This window comes from Globicephala melas, chromosome 16, assembly GCF_963455315.2.
Source record: "Globicephala melas chromosome 16, mGloMel1.2, whole genome shotgun sequence".
NCBI lineage: Eukaryota > Metazoa > Chordata > Mammalia > Artiodactyla > Delphinidae > Globicephala > Globicephala melas.
This window is the reverse complement of record NC_083329.1, coordinates 8,872,587-8,898,585: the sequence shown is the minus strand read 5'-3', so window position 1 is coordinate 8,898,585 and position 25,999 is coordinate 8,872,587. Positions and strand designations below refer to the sequence as shown.

At 42.9% G+C, this 25,999-nt stretch overlaps 2 protein-coding genes across 13 annotated transcripts in view; both read right to left on the bottom strand.

Moving 5' to 3' along the window:
• C16H10orf120 (chromosome 16 C10orf120 homolog) overlaps window positions 1-25,926 on the bottom strand; it is a 65,553-nt gene extending 39,627 nt beyond the window's left edge. For 10 of the 12 annotated variants that reach the window (XM_060286646.2, XM_060286649.2, XM_060286641.2 and 7 more), the window contains exon 1: window positions 25,765-25,926. The gene's annotated coding sequence lies outside the window, so the exon portion shown is untranslated. The remainder of the gene's footprint in view (window positions 1-25,764) is intronic. The other 2 variants (XM_060286650.2, XM_060286651.2) reach the window with 2 other exon arrangements.
• On the bottom strand, window positions 8,886-10,297 carry FAM24B (family with sequence similarity 24 member B). Its single transcript, XM_030831966.2, has 2 exons — window positions 10,181-10,297; window positions 8,886-9,069 (listed from the first exon to the last, which is right to left on the bottom strand). Exons 1-2 carry the CDS (start codon window positions 10,270-10,272, stop codon window positions 8,886-8,888), a joined length of 276 nt encoding a protein of 91 aa, XP_030687826.2. The 5' UTR covers window positions 10,273-10,297.
• Window positions 25,927-25,999: the final 73 nt, after the last annotated feature.

The following is a 25,999-nucleotide window of genomic DNA, read 5'->3' as shown; positions in this document are numbered from 1 at the left end:
GGTCACCCATCATGGCCTCAGGTACCTGCAAGGTCATGCCCGAGGCCTCGTGCCCTCCAGCTTCTCAGAAAACTGGCTCCAAGTGGGGGACATGAAGCAGAGGTCTCTGCTCATGAAGAAAGTACTTGTCAGGGAGCCAGGAGCACTGGTCACCAACCTGCCTCTCTCCTCCCAGGAAAGCCTCGGCTCTCTCAGCTACTCCAACTCCATCAGAGGCCAGACACAGGGCCACCCTGGCCAAGTCATTGTACGGCACAAGGTGCCTCAGCTCACATTCACCTGCAAGGTGGATGGCCCGTTAGCAGTTGAAATTGTCCCTGGGGCTGACGTCCCAAGGGAGAATGCCAGCTACGATGTGTCCATATCACTTCTCGAGTTGCCCACGTCCCAGCACGTGGGGAGCATGGGGCCGCACTACGCCAGCCAGAGCAAAGAGGTCACACTCCGTAGCCCCAATCCCTGCCTGCGGCTCTCTGTGGAAACCTGTGTGGCTTCTCCAGATCCTGGTGATTTTGCAACTGTCAGGCATGATTTGATCCAACAAGGGTAAGGAAACTAGAAGGCCCTCGCTGGTTGACTATTATATTCACGTGGCATTCTTTTGGGGACCTGTGGCTTCTTAACTGGCAGTCCTAAATCATAACATTGTGCAGAGAGTCCTCACCATGCCCCAGAAGCAGAGCCCGGGCCCTCACCATCCCTCTCATTCTAGTTGGGGACAAATAATCATAGGAAGTCTAGACAACTTCCCTTGAATCCCCAAAGAGTCCTGGGCAGAACCCTCGCTGTCTCAGGCTCTGCTGTCTCATCCCAGCCTTTCATACCCATGCCCCGCTTCTCTTTAAGTTTTATAACTGTATTCCACTCCCCATTCCTCAGGATATTTGGCCTACACTGATGGGCTGGTGGGTTACCCCAGGCTAGGCTCTTACAGTGATGAGATTTATTCTGGTGCCTTTGGTTAAACAAAGGATTTGCCAAGTTAGAACTCTGACTAGTTGTTTGCCTTTATAGCTCCCATGTCCCCCAACCAAGGCAAAATGCTTATGGATGGGTAATTGGCAACCAGTGTGAAGATAACAAAACCCATCACTTACTGATGGCAGCTGCAGAGTAGTGAGAGCCACAGCAGCCTAAAGCCCATGAGAAGCATCATGGTGCCTGTTTCCAAAAAGCCAGTGAGGGGCAAGAGGCAGCACCTTCCAGAGGCAGTGTGAGCCACGGTGCAGGAGGTGCACAGATGTGGCACTAAACTGCACTGAGTCAGAGTGAGAAAGCTCTTCCCTTTTCAATTCTCCCTTTTCAAAATATATCAAGGAGAGGGAGTTCCCTGGAGGTCCAGTGGTTTAAGAATCAGCACTTTCGCTGCCATGGCCCAGGTTCAACCCCTGGTCAGGAAATTAAGATCCTGCAAGCCACGTGGCACAGCCAAAAAAATATTATACACATATAGGAGAGAGGCTGGAATTTAACAACTGACATACTTTTCTTCTGCTTATTTTAGGTTTAATTTGCTCTCCTTTCTCTAGTTTCCTACAGTGGAAGCTTAGATTATTGATTTTAGATCTTTCTTCTTTCAAATACATTAACTTAATGCTATAAATCTCCCTCTACACATTGCTTTAGCTGCATCCCACAAATTCTGGTAAATTGTATATTCATTTTCACTTCATTTGAAAGATTTCATTTCTCTTGAGATTTTTTTCTCTGATCTTTGGGTTACTTGGTGTTGTTTAATTTCCAAATATTTAGGAATTTTCCAGCAACCTTTCTGTTATTGATTTCTAGATTAATCCCAAAGTGATCTGAAGATGTATTTTCTGTGATTCCTATTCTCTTCAATTTGTTATGGTGTTTTTTTATGGTCCAGAATGTAGTCTATCTTGGTGAATGTTCCATGTGGGCTGGAGAAGAATGTGTATTATGCTGTTGTTGAAGTGTTCTATAAATGTCAATTAGGTCTGGCTGATTGGTGGTGCTGTTTGGGTCATCTGTATCTTTCCTGATTTTCTGCCTGCTGGATCTGTCAATTAGTGACAGAATGGTGTTAAAGTCTCCAACTATAATAATGGATTTGTCAATTTCTCTTTGCAGTTCTATCAGTTTTTGCCTCATATATTTTGATGCTTTATTGTTTGCCACATATACATTAAGGATTGCCACATCTTCTTGGAGGACTGATCCCCCTTCATCATTATGTAATGCCCCTCTTCATCTCTAATAATTATCCTAGCTCTGAAGACTGTTATGTCTGAAATTAATGTAGCTAATCCAGCTTTCTTTTGATTGGTATTAGCATGGTAAATCTTTCTCTATCCCTTTACTGTTAATTAATCTTTATCTTTATATTTAAAGTGGGTTTCTTATAGCCAGCATATAGTTGGATCTTGGTTTCATTTTATCTACTCTGGCAGTCTCTGTCTTTAAATTGGTATATTTAGTCCATTCATGTTTAAAGTGATTATTGATATAGCTCGATTAAAATCTACCATCTTAGTAACTGTTTTCTACCTGTTGCATTTGTTCTTTGTTTCTCCCCCCACTCTACTTTTGCTGCCTTCTCTGGTTTCTGGGTTTTTTTGGCTGCATTAGGTCTTCGTTGCTGTGTGTGGGTTTTCTCTAGTTGCGGCGAGTGGGGGCCACTCTTCATTGTGCTGCGCGGGCTTCTCTTTGTGGTGGCTTCTCTCGTTGCAGAGCACAGGCTCTAGGCACACAGACTCAGTAGTTGTGGCTCACGGGCTCTAGAGCACAGGCTCAGTAGTTGTGGCACACGGGCTTAGTTGTTTTGCGGCATGTGGGGATCGAACCCGTGTCCCCTGCATTGGCAGGCGGATTCCTAACCACCGCACCACCAGGGAAGTCCCTTCTCTGGTTTTAATACAACATTTTATATGCTGGTTTTAACTGAGCATTTTATATTATTCCATTTCATCTCCTCTCTTGATATATCATTTACTTCTTTCCTTAAGTTTTTCAGTAGTTGCACTAGGGTTTACAAAATACATTTTAAAATAATTGAAGTTCACCTTCAAATAATGCAGCCACCACCTTCAATCTCCCCTTTTGAAAAAAGTAGAGCAGGAAACAGCTCTAGCTATAATTTAATTACTTTGTCTTGTTTTTATTTTATTTTACAGTTCCCTTCTGTTTCTGGCCAAGAATGGTGGTTTGGCCAGGAATGGTGGTTTTTCCCCTCATGGTAGTATTATAAGGTTTTTTAATAAACGAAAGGAAGAGTGGGTTGTGGGGAGAACTCCAGTTGAAATTCAAAGGTCTGTGTCCAAGCCCGATTATTTGAGCCAGAATTAATTCACACCATGCTTTAAGTTAATCCTCTTGGCCTGGGGTTTTTCTTGTCATCAGGTGCATCAAAGACAATACAAATGTCAACCTCCACTCCCGACAGAAGAACATAGCCCAGTTCAAGTTCAACGTCTTCAGCTTTCTCACCAGCTATGATGTGATCGATCTGCAGTGTAAAGTTGCCGTGTGCAAAGTGCGGGACCACGCCTCCCACTGCTCCCAGGGCTGTGCAGGGCAGAGTAAGAGGGGGCACAGGCCCCATGGAGGCCACAGTAGAGCACACTGAATATTTCCAAATGGTGGGGCCACTGGAGATCCACAAAGGAACTGATCGAAGAAAGACCCTTGTGTGATTTCTCCAAGTTTCACGTCAGTCTGTTAGAAATTAGAAGTAAATTCTATTCCTGCTCAGCAAAATAAAGTTTGACAAATCTGAGGTTGTCCATGTAGAGACAGGTAAAAGAAATAGCTAAAGAGGTTCTCTCTGAGGTTTGTTGCTAAGTAAGTCTTCTTCTCTGATTATTCAACTTCTAAGGCAGTTGCTCTCTTTGCAGCTAGAAGTCTTGCATTTTATAATTCTTCACTATCAAGAACTTGATCATTGTCTTAAACAGTGCAACATATTATAAAGAAAAGTTATCTCTTGATACCACATTGCCAACTTAAAGATATCTTTGACTCCTTAATGTTTAGATGCTAGTAGGTGTATCTTTTTGTTTCTGTCCCTCTGATGCTGTGAGAATTTATTTTCAGATCTTGTCAAGGGTCTTGTGAAGAATAAACTAAGTGTCTGTCAGAAAGTCGCTGGGTTTTTTTTGTTTTTTCTTTAAACTACAATAATTGGTCAGTTGAATCAGATGTCATTTACTCAAAACAAGCTTTATTTGTCTGTTTGAAAGGGAACAAATTGGGCCTTGGCTTTGTTGAGTTTGGGTTAAGCTTGCAAATGAGACACTTAACGACAATCACGACAACCCCTCAGGACTGCTCTGTGAGCTACCACGCACTTAGTCTGTTTCCCAGATCTTCAAAACATTACAGGAAACCTGAAAAGCACGCAAAGAAAGATTAGCATATTCCCACACGCTCCCAGAAAAGAAGGGCAGCACCCACTTAATCTAATCTTTTTATACCTTAACAGAAAGAGGCCTGCACTAGGCTCAGTACCCTCAAAGTTGTCTTTAAAGAAACAGACTTGGACACAGCCAGATTTTTTTGTTGTTGTTTTTCAATAAATATTCAGTAACTACATTAATGCATATATGTGGAATCCGAAAAAACTGGTATAGACGATCTTATTTACAAAGGAGAAATAGAGACACAGACGTAGAGAACAAACGTATGGATATCAAAGAGGAAGGGAGCTGTGGGGGGATGAACTGGGAGATTGGGATTGACATATATACACTATTGATACTATGTATAAAATAGATAACTAATGAGAACCTACTGTATGGCACAGGGAACTCTACTCAGTGCTCTGTGGTGATCTAAATGGGAAGGCAATCCAAAAAAGAAGGGACATATGTATACATAAAGCTGATTCACTTTGCTGTACAGTAGAAACTAACACAACATTGTAAAGCAACTATACTCCAATAAAAATTTTTTAGAAATATTCAGTAACAATATTTAAAATATGAGCCCTCAAGTCCAGGGTATCGTTCCCATCTTTGTCAATAAATAGCATGTGTGAGATGAGAATACAGTATTGTCAAGTCCCCCAGGGAGGAGGCAGGGTTTGGTGGGGCCTGGGAGTGAACCCCAAATTCCTGAGAGGTGAAAATCTGACAAGTGACCCAAGGAGGGACACTGCCTCTAAAGGGAGACATGTCAGTTTGATTACAAACATGCCCTTCACCAACAACTGTCTTGGTAAAAGTAAGTTTCCTGCTGATACATAGTCGAAGTTGATGATATGTAATTAACGGTCAATTTGATGAAGATGGCAATCTTTGTATCAAAAGTTAATTATCTCTCATGAGTAGCTTCTCAATCACACGAAACAATGATTTTAGCATCTGGCATCTATTTCATGCAAGTGCTTCAGATGAAAAAAGGAATTTTTCCAAGTAACCAAGAGCTGCTAGAGTTTCCACTTTGAAAAGTTCATCTGCCCATTAACTGGTACCTATCCAAATCTTGTTGAGAAAGTGGGAGGGTAACAGTTTCCAAAATTAGCATCTTATGGCTTTTAGCAAATCCCTAATGTGAAAAGTGTTGACAATGAATGGACTGAATTTTTAAGAATAAATAAATAAGGGTCCAATGAACTTCCATTTCAGGTACTCTGGGTGTAGTTCAGTGGATGGGAGCCAGGAAGCTGCCCTTTCCAAAAGCACCCAGGTGATTCTTAGGAATCATGAAGTTTGCAAACCAAGGCCGCTGTTCAGCATCTTATGCCCCATGGATCAAAATGCACTTAACAGGGAAAAGCGTGCAACCCGGAAACTCCAATGGGTGCAGAAAAAAAACAGCCCAAGAGAAGCCTGCTCCCTCTAGCCAAAGGACCATCAGCAAAGGGGCAGCCAGCCAATTCAGAAAACTTTTAGGCAATAACCTACCTGCTCTAAACACCATAGGTAAAACTATGCCCCACCCCCAGCCCAGGCAGCAAAGGTGAAGTAGGGAGCCTAGACTTCCACCTGCTCTCCGTGCCCCACACCCATCTCATCCCCTGTCCTCCCCTCCCTTCCCTTCCCCAGGGTGATGTCAGAAAAGGCAGAGTGAAGAGCTGGGACTTTCATCACCTCCAGGCAGCAAGGAGGGCCACCCTGCACCCCCAAGTCAGGTGGAGGCCAGGTGGGGAGCTTGGACTTCCAGCTCCACCCATCAGGTCTAAGGCACCCCTTTGAGTCTGCTAAGACTAAAGAAAAAACAACATTGATATTATATATTATTATATGCTGATAGTGCATCGTATAGCTCAATAGCTGCACTACAAAGTTTTTTTTATTCCTGGTTATATGATTTTACACTCTCTAGTGAGTCACAGTATTTGACAGTTTTCTTCGTATTACACTATGGCACCTGACGCACCTCTGAATACGCCCCTCGCATGGCCACCAGTGGATGTTTAGTCAGTTCCTGACAGAGGGATGACTGATGGGCCAGTGACCAGATAATTTTTCAGCGCTGTTTTTAAATACTTAATTTGATTTGCCCATTCTAAGTAAGTTCTTAAGTGTTTTCACATTGGGTTAGAAAAGATCTTATTCGTTATATGAACGAATGCAGAGGAGATTCACCCGCATGGCCACTGGGGCAAGTATTTGGAAGATCTACATGGAAATATTAAGAAGAAAACGGGGGAAATCTGTTTTGATTTGGAGCTGGAATTCAATCAGGCCCCTAAGAACTTGTTCGCTGAGGGCAGAGATGCTGTTGTATCCATGGTGCATCCCCAGCATACTGTATACTCATACACAGGAGTAAAGAGAGGGCCTCTGGGCATCAGGAATGTGGCTGCCTGTTTGGCAGCCCCCAGCCACCAGGCTCAGAGAAGTTAAGAAACTTCTCCAGTGGCACTAGCTTGTGAAAGGCAGAGTTGGATTGGAACCAACTGTGTCCAGTTCTAAAGCCCCTGTGTTACACTCTGTCCGTACTGCCAACCAGAGGGGTTTGTCTCAAAGACCCCTTACTCCATCTTGCCTCCCTCAAGGACCCTGCGATGCCTGGACTTATGGCATATTCCCCACATTTGGAACACACTTGTGCAGGGCCTCCCAGATGCTGGGCACTGAGCTGCCCACTGGGTGGGGTTCAGAGGGAAATTGGACGTGCTCAGGGGCTTGCTGGCGACAAGAGAAAATAGAACTGCATTTGAACTCCTAAGAAGGGGCAGAAAGCAGTAGGTGCCAGGAGAGGGAGGAAGTGCTCCAGGAACTCAAGAAGGACGCGTCACGTCCGGCTGGAAGGCAGGTTCCAGGGAAGGTGCAGCCTTGAATTTGCCTCTTGAAACTCTTACTGAGATTGGGGACACTCACCCTCCATCGAGTTTCCCAGACATTCCAAGGGCTACTGTGTGACAGCAGCTCCAGCTCCCACATCCCTCTGGCAAATTTCACGAGCACTAAAGCGCTGAACACTCCCTCATCAGCCAAGCCCTCTGCTGAGCACTGAAACTCAGCCAGGAGGTGGCCTCTTCCAAATGCTTAGTCCTACCATTGTTACCTCCCTGTTAGCCTAGAGATAGTAGCCGTTTCCTTCATTATTTCCTGTTACCTTTTCCATCCCTTTTAGCAGGTAACCAACCACCTGTTACGAGTCAATTCTTTACCTTGAGTAAAACACATGATGCTCACTAAGCAAGGGTTTTGTTAATGAAAGAATGAATTGCGGGGACTTCCCTGGTGGCGCAGTGGTTAAGAATCTGCCTGCCAAGGCAGGGGACACGGGTTCGAGCCCTGGTCTGGGAAGATCCCACATGCCGCGGAGCAACTAAGTCCGTGCACTACAACTACTGAGCCTGCACTCTAGAGCCCGCGAGCCACAACTACTGAGCCCTCGTGCCACAACTACTGAAGCCCGTGCACCTAGAGCCCGTGCTCTGCAACAAGAGAAGCCACCGCAATGAGAAGCCTGTGCACTGCAACAAAAAGTAGCCCCTGCTCGCCGCAACTAGAGAAAGCCCGCGGGCAGCAGCAATGAAGACCCAACGCAGCCAATAAATGAATAAATAAATAAAAATTAAATACGTGCTATCAACGTTTCAAATGTTTTTTTTTTTTAAAAAAAGAACAAATTGTGGTTACAAATGGAGAGTCTATGGTTAGAAGGGGGTTCCAGAGGTTCAGAGGAAAAAGCAGGAACAGAAGGGAGCAGACGAGCAGGAGTGACAAGGGGTGCACCCTCCTGCCTACTGCTGAGACCAGGAGGATCTGGGCTTCACCATTCAGCGGGAGGTTCCTGTTTGCAGTTAAAGACACTGACAGCTGAGTCAGCAATAATCCGTGTTAAAGTGATCCAAAAAGAAGAAAAAAATCTGCTTCTGAAGATTTGGAGGATAGCAGGAGGAGGAATCTCAGGTTTTTAAAATGTCCTTTTGACACCACAGAGCTCAACCCCATGACTGCACATATCAGGCAACCTCAACCCAGAGGTAGCCCATCTGGCTGTTCTCCCTCTGGGATGAATGGAGTTTCCCTCCAGGGCAGTGTAACAACTGCCCATGGTAGAGTAGCTGGATGAGAGTGAATGAAGCCCTTAGAAGGAGGAGGGCCGACCGTGGGAAGTTTAGCAGGGTCTGAAACTAGAAACACTCTAAGGTCAATTTTTTTTTTCTGGGGTTGGATATATAGGTGTATTTTCTACTCTAACTCTCCTTACATTGCAGTATAACTTTATAAGCTAGTTGCCCCAGGTCCCAAAGTGGGTACTACACAAATTTAAGTACTTTTATAACTAACAACAACAATACTGGAGGCAGAGAGGATTATTTTCAATATTTCAGTTATTCAAAAGTACATAAATATGTTACATAGTACATGATATAATGTAAACAGTATAAAACTTGACTTGAATAATAAAACATTCTACTAATAAAGAAATATCGCTCACAAAGATATTTGTGCCCACCCAAGTCAGAGTCCCTCGTTTGCATCACAGAAGCACGGTGGCAGGGCATCAAAGCCAGCATACAAGTTACATTCATCACAGCACTGGAGGCTGCGATAAGACCCAGTGGTGGTGGCCGCAGTGACCTTGTCCTGGGTGACCATGTCTGGATCATCTTTTAAGGCTGAAGAAATAGGTACCTTTGGAACTCTTAAGAAAAGACACACACAGAGCATAGGATTAGAATTTTTCTTCTCAGTCCATTTGTTACAACTTGTCAGAGGTATCTCAGAAGCTTAGGACTGGAGCCAATGAAACACATGATACCAGCCCAAGACTAAAGTGCTCTGCCCCCGCCCCAAGTTCCTGTCTAATCCCTTTCTCTCCTAAGATTGCCAGAAATGTAAAATCAGGTTACAGCAAATAAGGGAGAGTGAATTGCAAGTGTGGGTCACGAGATGATCACTGCAAGTCCTCCAAGTGCAGAGCATGACAGGTGCCAAAGTCAGCCGTCCCCTGGGTGCTGGGATTCACCTTCCAGCACACAGGCCTAACTTCCCTAGAATGGGAAAACCACTGCTTTTTTGCTTGTTTTTTCTCTCCATTATTAGATAAGGAATCTGAGACATGGAGAAACACAGTGCCTTGATCAAACACATACAAGCAGAGGAGGAGCTGTAAATAAAAGGCAGGTCATTGAAAGCTTGATGCAGGACTCTGTTCAACAACTTATGCTGCCTCCTTGGAACGTTAATGAACGGGAACACCACTGCTTCTGGCAACCAATCTCTCCCATATTTGAAGGTTCCTTTCCCCAAAATCGAATGCTCACTTTTCTGATCTACACTCCCTTGTTAGGCAAACCCCAGGATCTTCACACAACTCAGCTTCCCCAAAGTCCTATAGGCCCACCTCACTGTCCCCAAGGCCAAGGACACACTGAGAGCTCCCCAACTCAGGCAAGAGAAGATCAACTCAGCCCGTCCTCTGAGTGAACACAGGCAGAGAGACTCATTCACACAGTCTTCAGTCTGCAGTGTGTGGAATTAGCCAGCTGAGGGTAAACTCAACGAGGCCAAGTAACAGCAAAGCAGCCCAGAGCCACCTGGCTGAGAACATTCTACTTATGAGCTCAGAGCCCCAAACAGGAAGGCGAAGAAACCAAGATTCTACACGCACTGCCTTTGTCGTCTCAAACCCTCCCGCTGTTCCTGACCTCACCCGGGGGTGCGGCCATGGGGCAAGGAATGACCCTACTCAAGCACAGAGCCCCAGGATCCCATCTGAGGGAGCGTTAGCCACTCTTACCCACATCACTCACTTCAATGCGTTGGCTACTTTGTAGTAAAGACAGATGACAGCAGCCATCAGCACAAGCACAGCCAAAAAGATACCGCCACCAATGCAGAACATAATTACCGTGTTAACTTGGGAAGCTTCACCTAGGCAGAGAAGTGCAGGCAAGCAGTGAATGTGGCTTCCCTCCCCACAGCCACCGAGCAACCTCAATATGCTTCCTTCAGTGGAGGAAGAATGAACCCAAACCACAGATCCTTATGCGTGTAAAACACAAATGAGTCTTCCTAGCGGGGGCCCAGGACCCTAAGCTGGCCCAGAGACGGGGGAAAGGGTTCATTTCTAAATGAGATGGGACTGAAATGCAAAGTCCAGAGAGAAGGAAGGAAAGAAAGTGGGCAGAATCTTCTTCTCTCTTTCACGTGCAGTAAAGTGCAGCTGTAAATAACCAGCCTGCACTCGAGCAAATGGTTTTATTCCCAAACACCTGGGCCTCCTGAAATAAGTTCCCTTTCAGAGTCAGAATTAAACCCTTCCCTGTACCTCAGGCTTAAAAATCTTCTACGGCAATTATTAAGGGAATGACTTTTTTTAAATGTTATGTTCAAAAATACTAAGAATACACTAATCTATTTTGTGATATGTGTTTCAGGAAAAGGAAGCTTTCAATTCTCCCTCTGACTACTGCCATTTTTCCTCCTAAACGCTAAATCTTTCCAGGAAGCCCCATTTGTGTGGAATAAGCAATTTGTTTAATCTGACTCCCTGAAACTGGGGAAAAGTGAGCCAGAAGAGAGGAATAAACAATCCAACTGCCAAAGCATACTTACGAGTATCTAAGTCACCAGAGCTGGATAAATGCTGACAGTTTAAAAAAAATACAATTAAAATCAACTTTAGGGAACAGTACATCTTATCAGGAATTTCTCAAACCCTTAATTTGAGAAAGAAAATTCTAATTATCCTTGTTAGGAGTAATTGAGATATAAGTTTGAAGAGCTCGCTTTTAGAAGCCCAGTCTCCACCAGTGCGACCAGAATGGACAACCACTGTCCAGCTCCAACTTGTACGCCTATCAGGCCTTAGGCTGTGTGACATCAACTCTTTGGACACCAGCTCTCTTTCATGGAGTTCTGAATTCCATTCCATGTTCAGATATATTTTAGCACCAATGGAAATGTGAATGCCCAAATACTATTTTAAATCATTTAATTTCAATCTCACCTTTTCAGATTTTGTTTCTCTCAGAGGACCATTTAAGGTTTGACTGCTAATCAAGAGCAAATTTGGGGGGGGAAAAAAAGCAAATTTGGGATTTCAACAAAATAAAAAGACAGTGATGTGGGGAGGCTAATATCTAAAAATACTCATATCTAAAAGTACAGTCATAGAAGGCTGGTTAGACTTTATGTTTTAGTAACACAATGAAATAGTATATACTTGTAGCTTTGAACAGGATTTGGATATAGGTTCATTGACTTCAGAATATTATCATAATTTATAGTTAAGACAAAAAGATTTCAAATAGCAATTTGAAGAGGATATCTGTTTTAAATCGGGTTTCTGTGATTTCAAGGTACTCACATCAGCAAAGCTGGTTCCATTAAATGAGGGAATTACTTTAACTACAAAGGTTATTCCTTGCTGCTCTGGCTAAACCCTGGGTGAGGTTACAAACTGCAGGGGAGATATAACCCAAAATGGTGGCATAAGATCTCTGAAAATTCTCTCCTCTGTAAAAGCAATGAAAAATGTGGCAAAAAAAGAAATTGTCAGAATCAGGTTTTTCTGACTCTGGATACTAACTATAAGCTTTCAGCAGCTCAGGAAACATTTATTTAAGAACAACTGAATCTCAGTATTGAACAGCATGCTTTGTGGCACTGTTCCATCATTCACTCTCCAGCTCCATGGTAGCCTTATTTTCAACAGCCTAGATTCCAACGCAGCCATGAGAGGGAGCAGAATAGAGGTAGAGCCCTTTCAGAGTCTCATTCCCAAAGAACTGTCATTAGCTGATTCATCTGCTGGTTTTCTGGAAGACGTCACTTGCTTGCAAAGCTATCTGCATTTGACCTAACTTGGAGTCCACTCAGAGCAAAAAAAGTCTTCTCCTCACAGAACTTTTGGCAAAACTTTTGACAAAATGTTTTAACTTCCTGGCTCTCTGAGGCATTGGATTATTTGGGGCAACTGACAGACTAGCCAAAAAGCTTAAAGGAAAAGCTGGTAAATTAGATGTCCATAGGGGTTCTGAACAGCTCTGACATATCCGTAGGCGTCTAGAAGTCCACGCACATGTATAGAGCCGTGTGCATGCAGGGTTGTGAGCATGCTCAAGAAAGACATGAGACGGCCCTATGCATTCAACCCCGGCTGACCTTGAAGATTTTCCCAAGGAGGAAGTGAAGGCAAAGGCAGAGTTTTCAACTGCTTGGCTGACACTGTTGAAGACATGCCCCAGTAGGCACACAGAGCCCCTCATGAAAGACTGGGAGGTATACTGGTTCCAGGCATTTAAGGTAATCTTAAATGCTTAGTAGCCAATCATTAGCTGACTACTAAGCTAATCAGTAGAGACTTCAGGGTCCACACACAATAAAGAATACAGACTTTACAATGAATTAGTTAAGAAAAGTCACTAAACAAACAACAACAACAAACCTTGGAGAATGGGGAGAACCTGATTTCTAGAGTTGCCATGTTATATTATTTTTTCTTGCTTTTTTTTGGCCGTGGTGTGTGGCTTGCAGGATCTCAGTTCCCCAACCAGGGACTGAACCCAGGCTATGATAGTGAAAGCCTGGAATCCTAACCACTAGACCACCAGGGAACTCTTTATTATCTATATTATTTTAAATGTGCAGTTCTCAACAAAAGAATGTAAGATATGCAAAGGAACAAGAAAGTATGGCCCACAAAAAGGGGGAGGAGGGAAGCAATCAATAAAAACTTTCCCTGGGGGAGGGGGATAAATTGGGAGATTGGGACTGATATATACACACTACCTTATATAAAATAGATAACTAATAAGAACCTGTGGTATAGCACAGGAAACTGTACTCAATACTCTGTAATGGCCTATATGGGAAAAGAAATCTAAAAAAAAAAAAAGAAAAGAAAAGAAAAAAGAGTGGATATATGTATATGTCTAACTGATTCACTTTGCTGTACACCTGAAACACAACACTGTACATCATCTATACTCCAATAAAAATTTAAAAAAAAAACTTTCCCTGAAGAAGCCCAGACGTTGGCTCTACTAGACAAAGACTTTAAATCAGCTATTTTAAACATGTCCAAAGTAAACCAAAGTAAAACTTCTTTTTATTTTAATATTAATTAGTTTATTTATTTGGCTACACTGGGTCTTAGTTGCAGCACATGGGATCTTCATTGCCGCGTGCAGGATCTTTTAGTTGTAGCATGTGGGCTCTTAGTTGAGGCATGCGGGATCTAATTCCCTGACCAGGGATCGAACCCGGGAGCCCTGCATTGGGGCCGTGGAATCTTAACCACTGGACAACCAGGGAAAACCCCAAAGTAAACCACTTCTAAAGAACTAAAGGAAAGTATGAGAATAATGTCTCCAACAGAGAATATCAATAGAGAGAGAAATTATTTTTTAAAAGAACCAAATGGAAATTCTGGAGTTGGAAAGTACAATAACTGAAAAAACAAATCACTGGAGGGGCTTAACAACAGATTTGAACAGGGAGAAGAAAGTGAAGACAGGTCAATTGAGATTATCCAGTCTAAGGAACCGAAAGAAAAAATAAATAAAAATAATCATGGACCTTCCAATTTCCATTCCAAAATGTAAACAGCTCGGGAACTGTCATCCTCAAAACAAGAAAAAACAATTGGAACAAATTGAAAATCAACAAGTCTTCTTAAGTTAACAAGAGAATTGAAGTCACATGGAAAATAGCCACCCCCAAAAGTTAAGAGACAGGGGAATACAGAGAATCATGGCATACAGTACACCAGGAGAAGAAGTCACTGCTGGAGCCAGCAATGGGTAGGAACAATTAAATAGTAATTGATGAATTACTGAATGAGGACTAGCTTAAGAGAGAAAACAAACAAAACAAAAAACAAAACAAAAACAACAAAACAAAACCAAAAACCTCCTGGAGGCTCAGTTTTGTTTTGTTTTGTTTTTGGTGGTGGGGGGCACACTTTCATGATTGTTACCTTTAGGAACTCAATTAGGTTCTTATGGTAAAGACTGAAGAAAAAACCCCTCGTGCTTTGGTCTCCAATGACACCACATTGGAGGTGGCTTTATTACTGCTGGGAGATAAAGTCTTGAATTTCCACTAGGCTTCTTCTGGTATCACTGCATCAGTTAGGTGGAACAGTGCCTCATCTCCACCAGATGAGGGCGGAAGTCCAGACTTCCCAAGGTCTCCACTGACACCACAGGGGCTGGGAAGGGATGCAGGTCTCAGCTCTACTCAGGCTTCTCGGGCACTAACCTGGAGAGAGGGGGTTGGAACACCTCTTTAGAGCCTGGTGATAATGGAAGTCTAGTTTCTGCATGTAGTCTCTGCTGTGGGGGACAGAAAGGGGAGGAGAAGTGAGACCAGTTTTTTCTGTGGCATTTGGCTGGAACACAGCAGTTATTTCCTTCTTTCTAGGCTGCCTGTTTCCTGGTCCTTTGGCTAGAAACAGCAGGCTTTTGTTGGGCTTTTTTTGTCTGCACCCACTGGTGTTTCCAGGTTGCCAGCTTCTTTGGCTCCAAGTCTGGAAATATGAAGCAAAAACAAAATCCAGGGGACTCACCACCATGTTTCCTTGGATCTCAAGGTTACTAAGCTTGTCTGTTTTCGTCTCTCCATCTGTCAGAGTCTTATGTTTGTTTTATATGTTCAGGGTTTTTAGTTGCAGTTAGTGGGAAGCGTAAGGAAAGGTACATCTACTCCATCTTACCAGAAGCAGAAGTCTCTCATGTGGGAAATTTTGACATCAACCCTCTACTTAATGACCAAAGCCACTGTGCCAACCCCGCTTGTCCGACCCTGAGAGTGAATGCCTCCTTAAATTGTGCACCCCAGGCACCTCACGTGTGTCATCCTAGACCGGGCCGTGTCATCTCATCATAGCTTATCTTTCCAGCCTCATTCCCCACTGCATTTCCCCACACCCAATGGATTTTCATGCCTGAGTTTTGGCTAGATGGCTCTCCAGTCTCTCTCCTCCTCTATCAGCTGAAATACTAATCCTGCAAAGCTTCATTAAAATGCCATCTCATCGGTAAACTTTTCACTGATTCCCGTCTGCTCCCCACCCCATGTTAATTGCTCCTCTCCCTCTGTATCATGACCTTTGTTTGTACCTCTCTGAAAATTTGACTTCTGTTTGCCTTAAGGTTTTCCAGCTCCTGCTTTAACTCTGAACAGACATTTGCCTTGAGTAAAGGAACCTACTATGCTCACACTCACTGAACCCAGTACTTTGAGTTAAATTAACTGTGGGTTTCCTTCTGCTTTTTATCTCACTCAAAAATGTCTTATTTTTCCAAGTTTCTTTTCTATTCCTTCCTATTGAAGCAGTAACGATTCTGAGGGACACAGTCTTGAATATGGTAAGTCATGATTAAGGAGGCAGGCTATGTTGACTTTCTTTACAGAGCTGACCACTTCATCTCTTGGTTTCCTTCTATTCCTGTAGTTACTTGACTGTTGAGTTACTTGATGACTCTGTACGTTTAGAGTGTGTTTTTGCAAGGTGTAAGTTTCATGAGGAACGAACTCTAGATCCCCAAGCATCAAAAAGAGAGCCTAGAATCCATTAGGTGCTAGCACATGTCATGGACGATGACTCAAATATGAATTTTATCAATCTGGTAACACCTTTCCCCACCTGAGCCTCCAAATTCAGACACAGCAATAAATTCAGACATAGCAGTAAGCCCTGACCAGTATTATTTCATTTATTGATAAGGATATTTCACATTGTGTTACCAACATTAAACTATTGGCCTGACCATTTCTAACGTGTTTTAGTAACAGCTTTCTAGAGATGACTAGGAGGAAATAGCTAAAACCTCTGTTTGGCAGATGAGGAAACTGAAGCTCAGAGAACAAATGACTCCCTTGGATCACTTAGCACGTCACTGGCAGGACTGGAACTAGGGCCTGGTTCTGTGATCTTTCCCTCCAGCCCCTGTCCTCCCAGGTCCAACACCTTGCCAGCCCCCTGCCTTCTGAACGGTTTGAAATGATATGTTGTTTCCTATTTCCAGTCCCCCCAAGTCTATTATCCAGAGACTTTGATTTTGACTCTGAGCTGAAAGATGGGCAAAGAAATCCAGCTGCATTTCATTTGGGGAAAGGGGCTGGTTATTATCATTATGTTTTCAACCTAAGAGCTATCTCACTGGCACACATGGCATGACTAGTCCAGAGTACTCGGACCGATGGGGACCAGGGGCCGTGTGTTCCAGATGACAAAAGGTAAGCAGTAGCTGTATTCAGAATCAGTGAGCTGAACGCTGTGATGTGATTACAGGGGGCTTGTTTTCTCTCTGTGGGAAATTCTTTGTAATTCACACTCAAGGCCTTTTACCCAGGTCAGTTATTTTGCCAAGTGACCATCCTGTGACTAACACCTGGGTCAGTTGGTTGCACACCCTCATACCTGCAAATTGTATCTATGGTGGCAGAAAGCAGACCAGATGCCAGTCTACTGGGAGTAACCCTGTGAGGCCCCCTTACTTGGCCCAAGTTCCAGCTCTGTGCCCCTTCCACAGCTCCTTCTGCTCTGCTCCTGGGATTCTCAGCTTTACCTTCAGACACCTGTGTGGCTGAGGACCTTGCTCATGCTGCATCATCCTGTCCACAAACAAGATGACGGTTATATTAATGAGCAATGGAGGAGTCCAAGACCAGGGAGTTTTTGGTGCAACATAGTTTTCCATGAGGTAAAAATTAACTCGTGTAGATTTTTCCATTCAATTTTTTGTTTAATTCATTTTAATTTAGCTTAAGGATAAATGTTTATTGAACTCCTAGTATGTGTCAACACTGTTTTAAGATGGGGATAACAGTAGTGCCAAAAAAAAAAAAAAAAATCAGCAGCCTTCTCCCTGTATCTTCATGTGTTCCTTTCTCTGTGTTTGTGCCAATCTCTTCTTATAAGAACACCAGTCTTATTGGATTATGGCCCACCCTAATGCCCTCATTTTAACTCGATTACCTCTTTAAAGGCCCTATCTTCAAATACATAATATTCTGAGATACTGGGGGTGAGGACTTCAGCAAGTGAATTGGGAGGGAGGGGGCACAATTCAGCCCCAAACAGGTATTTTCATGGGTAATTGACCTCCTTTAGCATTTGAAATCCAAAGCTGTTGTCAGGTGAAGTAACTCTTCTTGCGTGGCTACCCTGAGACTCTTGCAATTCCCTTGCCCAGGTTAATACCTGAGAGGTAAATCATTTAAATAGGCCATTTTCATCCAAATATGGGTAAAGCAAGACTTAGCGTCTCCCCAGTTCCCACATCACCACTTTCACGTTCTTAAAGATAGTTCCATGCCACATATTAGACAATTAACCCAGAATTTTAGTTTTCTGCTCATTCTGACAGGGTCTCTCCAAATGCCCTCCAAACACACATTTCCAAGGTGGTTTTGAGGAAAAACCACAAGCGTAGACAAACCTGAATTCTTATCCTACCTTAGTCACTCTATAACTTTAGCTAAGTGACTTAACATCACTCGACTTCAGTTTTCTAGTCTGTAAAATGCGGATATCACAGCCTACTTCATACTATGGCATGATGATATTCTGAACATGAAGCACCTGGCACAGGCCTGGCACACAAGAGGTGCCCAGTAAATGCTAAATGTCAATTTCCTCTTCCCTTGTTCTTCCCATGCTCTGATCTCTCTCCTCTACTTAAAACAGCAAAAATATTTTGTATTGACCCTAATAACATCAACATTCCAGAATATTTGGAAGCCCCTCTTCTCTTTTATTTCCTAGTTTGAGAGTCAAATGGAGGTCACTTCAATAACATTTAATTAAGATAATAATATAGTGGTTCTCAAAGTGTGCCTGAGGCCAGCAGCATCAGGAGCCGTATCTGGAACTTGTTAGACATGCAAATTCTCAGGCCTCAGCTCAGAACTTCTGAGTCAGAAACTCTGAAGTGGGACCCAGCCATCTGTAGTTACACAGAGTAAGCCATCTGTGTTTCATCAAGCCCTCTAGCTCACTGGAATGCAAGCTTATTTAAAGAACCACTGATCTATGTTTAAGAACATGGACTCTGGAGCCAAGAGTGCTAAGATTTGATTCCTCTTCCACTTTTCATTACTATGTAACTGTGTCTTAAGTGACTTCTCTGGTCGTCAATTTTCACATCTACTGAATTGTAAGACTTGTAAGACTCCCTATCCAATACACCATTAATGTCTCTGTGTCACTGTCTCCGGGCTTTTTCTTCAGTCTCTCGGCTGGGCAATTACAAGGTCTGCAGGTCTGGAGGGCGCAGCCTAACAACCACGCAGCTAATGTTGAAGTGTACTTATGTCCTCACAAAGTAAGCCACCAAAACTGATTTCTCCTTCCTAGAGCCCTTGGGGAGAAAAGCATTTATGATTTCTCTATGTAAAGAAAGATGAGTTTGGGACTTCCCCGGCGGTCCAGTGGTTAAGATCCCACATGCCGCACAACCAAAGGGAAAAAAAAAAAAAAAAGAAGAAAAGATGAATTTACTAGAAGATTCTTTAACTGCATTTAAAAAAAATCTGTAATGAAACCTAACTTGTGATTTGTAATCAACACATATAAAAAAACAATCATTTTCTTTTATTTTTATTTTGGGGCCACACCACGCGGCATGTGGGATCCTAGTTCCTCGACCAGGGATCAAACCCGTGCCCCCTGCCTTGGAGACATGGAATCTTATCTACTGGACCACCAGGGAAGTCCCCCCATTTTATTTTTCTTTCTTATTTTTGGCTGAAGGGTAATGCCTTGAAGATAAGGGCTTTTAAATTATTTACTTACTTAAAATCAACTCTTACCATAAGAGCAATACATGTCTGTTACAGAAAAATAAGAAAGCAAAGAAAATTAAAAGAAAAAAATTCCATAATCCAATCTACTTATGGAAAATAGCTGTTAACAACTTCACATATATATATATAAAATCATGGGTATCTTTCCTATAAATATGCCTCAATTAAAGAATTAACTTTGGGGCTTCCCTGGTGGCACAGTGGTTGGGAGTCCGCCTTCTGATGCAGGGGACATGGGTTCATGCCCCGGTCCGGGAGGATCCCACATGCCGTGGAGCGGCTGGGCCCGTGAGCCATGGCCGCTGAGCCTGTGCGTCCGGAGCCTGTGCTCCGCAGCGGGACAGGCCACAGCAGTGAGAGGCCCGCGTACCGCAAAAAAAAAAAGAATTAACTTTGGAGTAATCCTTTGTATGGGTTGTATGGGTTTACAAACGTGTGTTCTCTTTAATATTTTACAATAATAAGCATATGCCATAATTAACACTTTGATACACAAGTTTATGCATATATCTGATTTCATAAATTCTTAGAACTAGAATTACCAGGTCAAGTTCCACATATTTATATAGTGTCGAACTGCTCTGAAGAAATGTGGTACTAACATAATCTTCCACTTAAGAGTGTATATAACAGCAAATGTTTCTCCATATTATGTCCAGCAGTGGATAATTTAATTTTAAAATTTCTGGCTGTGGGCTTTTGAAAGGAGAACTTAACTGATTTCATTTGAAACGCTGGTTAAATTTTTTTTTCCCTCAGCCTCAGTCAAATTCATTTGTCAAACATGGTAAAATGAAAAGGGGCAAAGGGACAAGGCTTCTTAACGCCTCCATCATGGCAAATGGCTTGGCAGCTCTGAGGGCCAGCAGTCTTATAATTCTGGTCTCTCACACCATCTGATGAATAAGTTTCCTGCTGGCCTCCAGGGATACATATCAATTCCAGCCATATACAGATGTATGTGAGAATACCACAGCTGTATGACTGGTTTATTATCAGCAATTCCCAAAAAGGGAGTGTTCCCTTTACCCCACTCGTTCACAGAAGGTTTATAGAGAGTACTATAACTAAAGCCCTTCACTGGGGTATCTCAATACCCAGCACAGAGTAGGCACTGAGTAATTAATTACTCATGGAATTGATAAGACATTCTTGCTTTGCAGTTCTGTTTGTTAAGATCATAAATGAGCTGATTAAACCTTCTCTGCTCTTCCCCCAAAATGCAAATTCTTAAGAGTCAAAGGACTGACCTGGATGAAGGTGAGAAGCAGGGCACTGTTACACACTCATAAGACAGGGTGAGACCCGACTGATTCTGCTGGTAAAGATAAAACAATCCACTTCTAGATTCAGACAGTTTATTATTTACAGAGCCAGTGAAAGATGTGCCAAATCCCTGTTCCACACTCCAAAAAGGATGAGACCAAAGCAAGAGAGGCTGAATGCCTGCAGTGCAAGTTGTGGAGTATTTCGATGCTAAGGAGTCAGTTCTAGCCTGTAGCTAAGTGGTTTTATATTCTGAAGTTTTATTTTGGAGGGGGGAAAGGGGCGGGGAGGGGGCAAGGCAGAAAGCCTCAGAACTCATCAGAATCCAGAGACAATGAGGAACTGTCTCACGACAACCTCCCAGAGGAGAGAAGGAAGTGACAGAAGGTCCCATAACGATTCCTTACAAGCCTCTCATCGTCTCTTGATCTAGGAGGAGTACAAAGCATTCCGCCAAAACTCAGAATAGCCTTTGCTTGCATGGCCTATGTGGAAAGGTGCAAGGATGCCAAGACACAAGGACAGTGGAATTGTTTTCTTAATTTCTCTTTAATGGTACAAATTGTAATAGTACAAAGTTAACAGTACAGAATAGTAAAAATTCTTTTTAGTACAAATTCCATTTGTAAGTACAAGCCCACTGTTTAGTATGGTCCATGAGCTAAGAATGGTTGAGCTAAAATTCAAAATAATATTTCATGACATGGAAATTACATGAAATTCAAATGTCAGTGTCCATAAAGATTTTGGAACACAGTGATACTCATTTGTTTAGAAGTTGTCTATTTTTGCTTTCATGCTACAACAGCAGAATTGCGTAGTGTCAACAGAAAGTGGCCCACAAAGCTTAAAAGATTATCTGACCCTTTACAAAGTTTGCTAATCCCTATCTAGCACCAGATATATCTTCTCAAATTGCTACACCTCCTCCTTTAATTTCTATTCAACCTGTTCTTTTGTTGTGATTTTAAACCAGCTGTCTCATATATACACTACTATGTATAAAATAGATAAATAATGAGAACCTACTGTATAGCACAGGGAACTCTACTCAATGCTCTGTGATGACCTAAATGGGAAGGAAATCTAAAAAAGAGGGGATATGTCAATATGTATACGTATAACTGATTCACTTTGCTGTACAGCAGAAACTAACACAACATTGTAAAGCAAATATACTCCAATAAAAACTAAAAAAATAAAAAACCAGCTTCACATACATATGAAAAAATAAATAAACCAGCTGTCTCAAGTCCCAAAGTGGATAATATAAAAACTTTTAAAATAAAAAAGTAAAAGAAACGTCACCAGAAAAGGATACAAGAGTCATAGAAATTTTTTCCATAATTGCATATTTACTGAAAAATACATCAGAGGTAACGTAAATATGACCTTCTAAAGCAAATGAAGAAATAAGAATATACTTTAACTGAAATTCTAAAAAATTTTACTAAGAAGAAATTAAATGTAAACCATAAAGATATTATGAAGTTATCTGTTCCCAGCATTTCCAGGTTAGACTCCTTCACTTTGGTCACAGAAGCATGTCAGGAGGTAATGGAGCCTGGCGTAGACAGTACATCCTTCACACAAATGAATTGTGGCAGGGGGTGGCACAAGGGAGTTCACCTGTATTTGGTGAACTGCCACAATATTATTCTCTAAGGCTACATAACAAGTATCTAACAACTAAAGGGTTAGGAGATATCAGATTTTTCAGGATTATCTTCTTCCAAACTCTGTTATATGCCTTTTGTGTCAGTCATTGCTTTCAATATTTTTCTTCAATGCTCTAAAGATATATTTTTTAAAATTAGATTTGTGGAGTTTTTTCTAAGTCCATTTGTTACATTCATCAGGGGGTTCTGTCTGGGAGTTTTCTACTGAGGCAAATCATACCATGTGACCTCTCTCAATTCCTATCCAATCCCTTCCTCCCCTAACTGTTTTATAAAATGCAATGAGGCTAAAATAAATCAAGGAGAACAAACTGCAAACTTGTCACCATGTTGCCACTTTCTGACCTCGTCAGTGACTAGCCAACTAGACCTTAAAGGCTTAAAAGGTGCCTATATTCTACCATGCCCTAAGATAGTGGTGGGAAGATGGACAGTAATAGAAGCTCTTAATCTTTCTGTGTCATGGAGAAACTTCATCTGGTGAATCCTATGGACCCTTTCAGGATAATACATTTAAGTATTTAACATAAAATACATAGGATTACAAATGAAATCAAGCAAATTGAAATCATCACAAAATATTTTAAAAACCAAATGTATAATATAGTAGTATATGTGCTTCTTTACAATTAGATTCAATGCCCAGAATACTGACGGGTCTAATAACCACCACACACAAATCATGGCACTGTAGAGTTCATTATATAACTATATGTATTTGTCAAAAGGCAACGAATTATACACTAAAATTTGTGACTCTTTATGTTGACTATACCTTAATGAAGCTGACTTATAAAAATAAAAATTTACAGTGGTAGTCTAATAACTATAAGTTTGAGGTTTTGATAAAATTTTGAGACAGCTCGAAGAATACTGTGATGTGAAAATGTCATTTATTTTAGTGACAAGGCAATAGGTGTTTCTAAGTCTACTAATTCTACTGTGGCTAGTTTTACTAATCATTAAACTGTTACATTTCAGTAGGAGGTTAACAAAAATAAAGATGGGAATATCTTTCCCAATTTGGGTTGATGGCCCCCATGAAATATATACACGGAATGTATACACACAGTACACAGAAGGTAGTGAAACTAGAGAGTAGTGAGACTACTTGCAGAGCAGAGATAAACAGAGTATCTGTGGACATAGCTGAGGATAAGCAGCCCTTAGGAATCAGAAGGGTCTGCATGCCATAGTCACGCCTCCTGCTTACTTACTCTCACGAGGACATCCAGTCCTCAACTTGTATACAGCCAGCCCAAGAATTCTCCAACAGTAAAGAACCAAGGGAAGTTACAGAGGTCCACTTCTAAGCTCCCAGGTTCTTCATGGGCATGACATTCCCCTGTATCACAGGTGCTAGCTTTGCCATGGCAACACCAAGCATGCTGCCAAACACCTGGCTACAACTAGGAATGGATCCTCCTGGTTCAGTCTAGGACCATATCCTTCCCCCAAACCCCAACGTCCCATAGTCCAGTAAGGAGTCAGTGGAAACAATGGGCATAAAAGTGACATGGGGGTGTTGGGCCAACAAGGAAGGGCTTCTATTGTTATCCCTATCAATTCCATACAAAAACCCTCTACCAGGTGTAAAATACTTCCTAATTTCCATAAGTATACACATGGTAGGAAACACAAATGTGAGAATTATTTTATAAAGTCCCAAACCACAAGAGAATTATAGTACCTAAAAAGTGTAGTTCAGAGGAATTAGTGATTAATTCTGTAGCACGGTGGAGGTTTGTACTTGCTTTTGAATATGAACAGAATTTTCCCTGCTATCCAAAAGGAAAAGCATTGCAGATAGAGTACCAAAGGCTTTGTATGCATTGCAGATAGAGTACCAAAGGCTTTGTATGCCATGTTAATGAGTGATGTGACTCAGTCTGGCGCAGCAAACACCAGAAGGATCAGAGGGCAATGCAGAGGATGAAATGGAGGTAATTAAAATGAAGGTTCGGTAATTTCCTGGCAGTCCCGTGATTAGGACTCCCCGCTTTCACCGCCGGCGCCCGGGTTCGAGCCATGGTCAGGGAACTAAGGTCCTGCAAGCCGTGTGGTGCGGCCAAAAAAAAAAGGCTAAAAGACCAATAAAGAAAATCCTGGAACTTTTCAGCTGAAAGTCAGTGCTGGAAAACAGAAAAGGCAGAGATGGAGAAAAAGAGGAAAGTTTTCCTTAAAAAAAAAAAGGAGGGGGGAAATCAAGACAGTGATTTATTGGATATATGGGAATAAAAGAGGGGGGACCACAGAAGTCTTTAGTTTTCTGACCTATGGTCTTTCAGCTTTATTTAAGGAAGCCAACATCCAGTTGTTAATACTGATCTTGCGCATAAACTGCAGATTGGTATTTCTGAAGAAGAGCCAGTTTTCCTTCGGACTGTGCAACATGGATCAAAGTTACCTTACGACCACAAGAGACAGGACATACATGACAAATACACTGCTTACCGTTAAGTCTGGGGGACTCATCTTTGCAATCATTGAAACCAGAACATTTACAGTTAAGGACTTTTAACTTTATAAATTCTGTACCTATCAAATCTGTGGTAGGTTTCTCTTTCAATCATCCTAAGTCCATCTAACAAACACTCTGGATAATCACTTATAGAAAAATACATTAATAATTTTTCTAGCACCACTCCACAAGTACGTACAAAGAAGGCAAAAGAGCACTGCATTCTCATTAGGTAAATATCCCAACATAACAACTCAGATGAAAACTTAAGAAAAAGAAAATAAATATTATTTTACCCAGAAAACCCATAGTAGGAAGTACTAAGACAAAATTAACGTGAGGAAAGATTTCTTTTTCTTTCTTTCTTTCTTTCTTTTTTTCTTTTTTTGGCCACGCCACACGGCTTCTGGGATCTTAGTGCCCCGGCCCGGGATGGAACCCAGGCCACCGCAGTGAAAGCACCGAGTTCTAACCACTGGACGGCCAGGGAATTGCCGTAGCAGAGTTCGATCTCTATTTCCTACACAGAACACCACCAGAAATACAGAAGTGACGGGCCAAATTTGCAGAATGCTGACATTACAAGTGTATTTTACTCTACTTTGCACTTCTTCACAAGGTGCGGTTGAAAGGGGGAGAAAGGCATCATAGACCTTCCTATCCCGGGGGCATCTGGAAAGAGCCACCCGCTCCCACTTCCCCGGACCCAAAGCTTCAGGGTCTTTCAGGTCCAGCTCGCATTCTGCTCCACCGGAGACCCGAGGCCGCCGTCCTGCTCGCTTTTCCCGAGGCCGGGAGAGCAGACTCCACCCCCCTTCGGGCCCAGGCCTTTCTCCACCTTCCATCCGGCCCGGGGGACACGAGGGCGGCCAGGGCCACAGACCTTCCTCAGACGCCACCCGCCCCGGCCCCACACCAAGGGCGACACCGTCCCAACCTCCTCCTCAGCTAAAGCCGAACGACCGGCACCCACCTGACACCCTCGGAGGAGAGAGCGCGTGTGCGGAGCGGGCTCAGGACTTTCTGAAAAGCCGACTCCACCGCCCGGCCGCCGCGTCCCCAGCCCCCCGCTCCCCACCGCAGTCCGCGGAAAGGCTCGGCGTCCGCGACACAGACAGCGAGGGTCGGGACGAGGTCCTTCAGGTCTCGAGAGCCACGACATCACACCTACCTCACGACGTACTCTCCTCACCGGACCAACCTTGCGGGTAGGTCCAGACACCGGCATCCACACGACATCTCCGGGGCCAACGTCAAACCACCACTGGGTTCCCACGCGCACCGCACGGCGCCTGCGCACAGCCCAGCAGCTGGACCAGGCTGTCAGTGCGCATGCGCCGGACTCCAGCTCTCCCCCTACACCGCAGATTTTGAACCCTCCGCCCAAACCGGCCGGCGCGCGCATG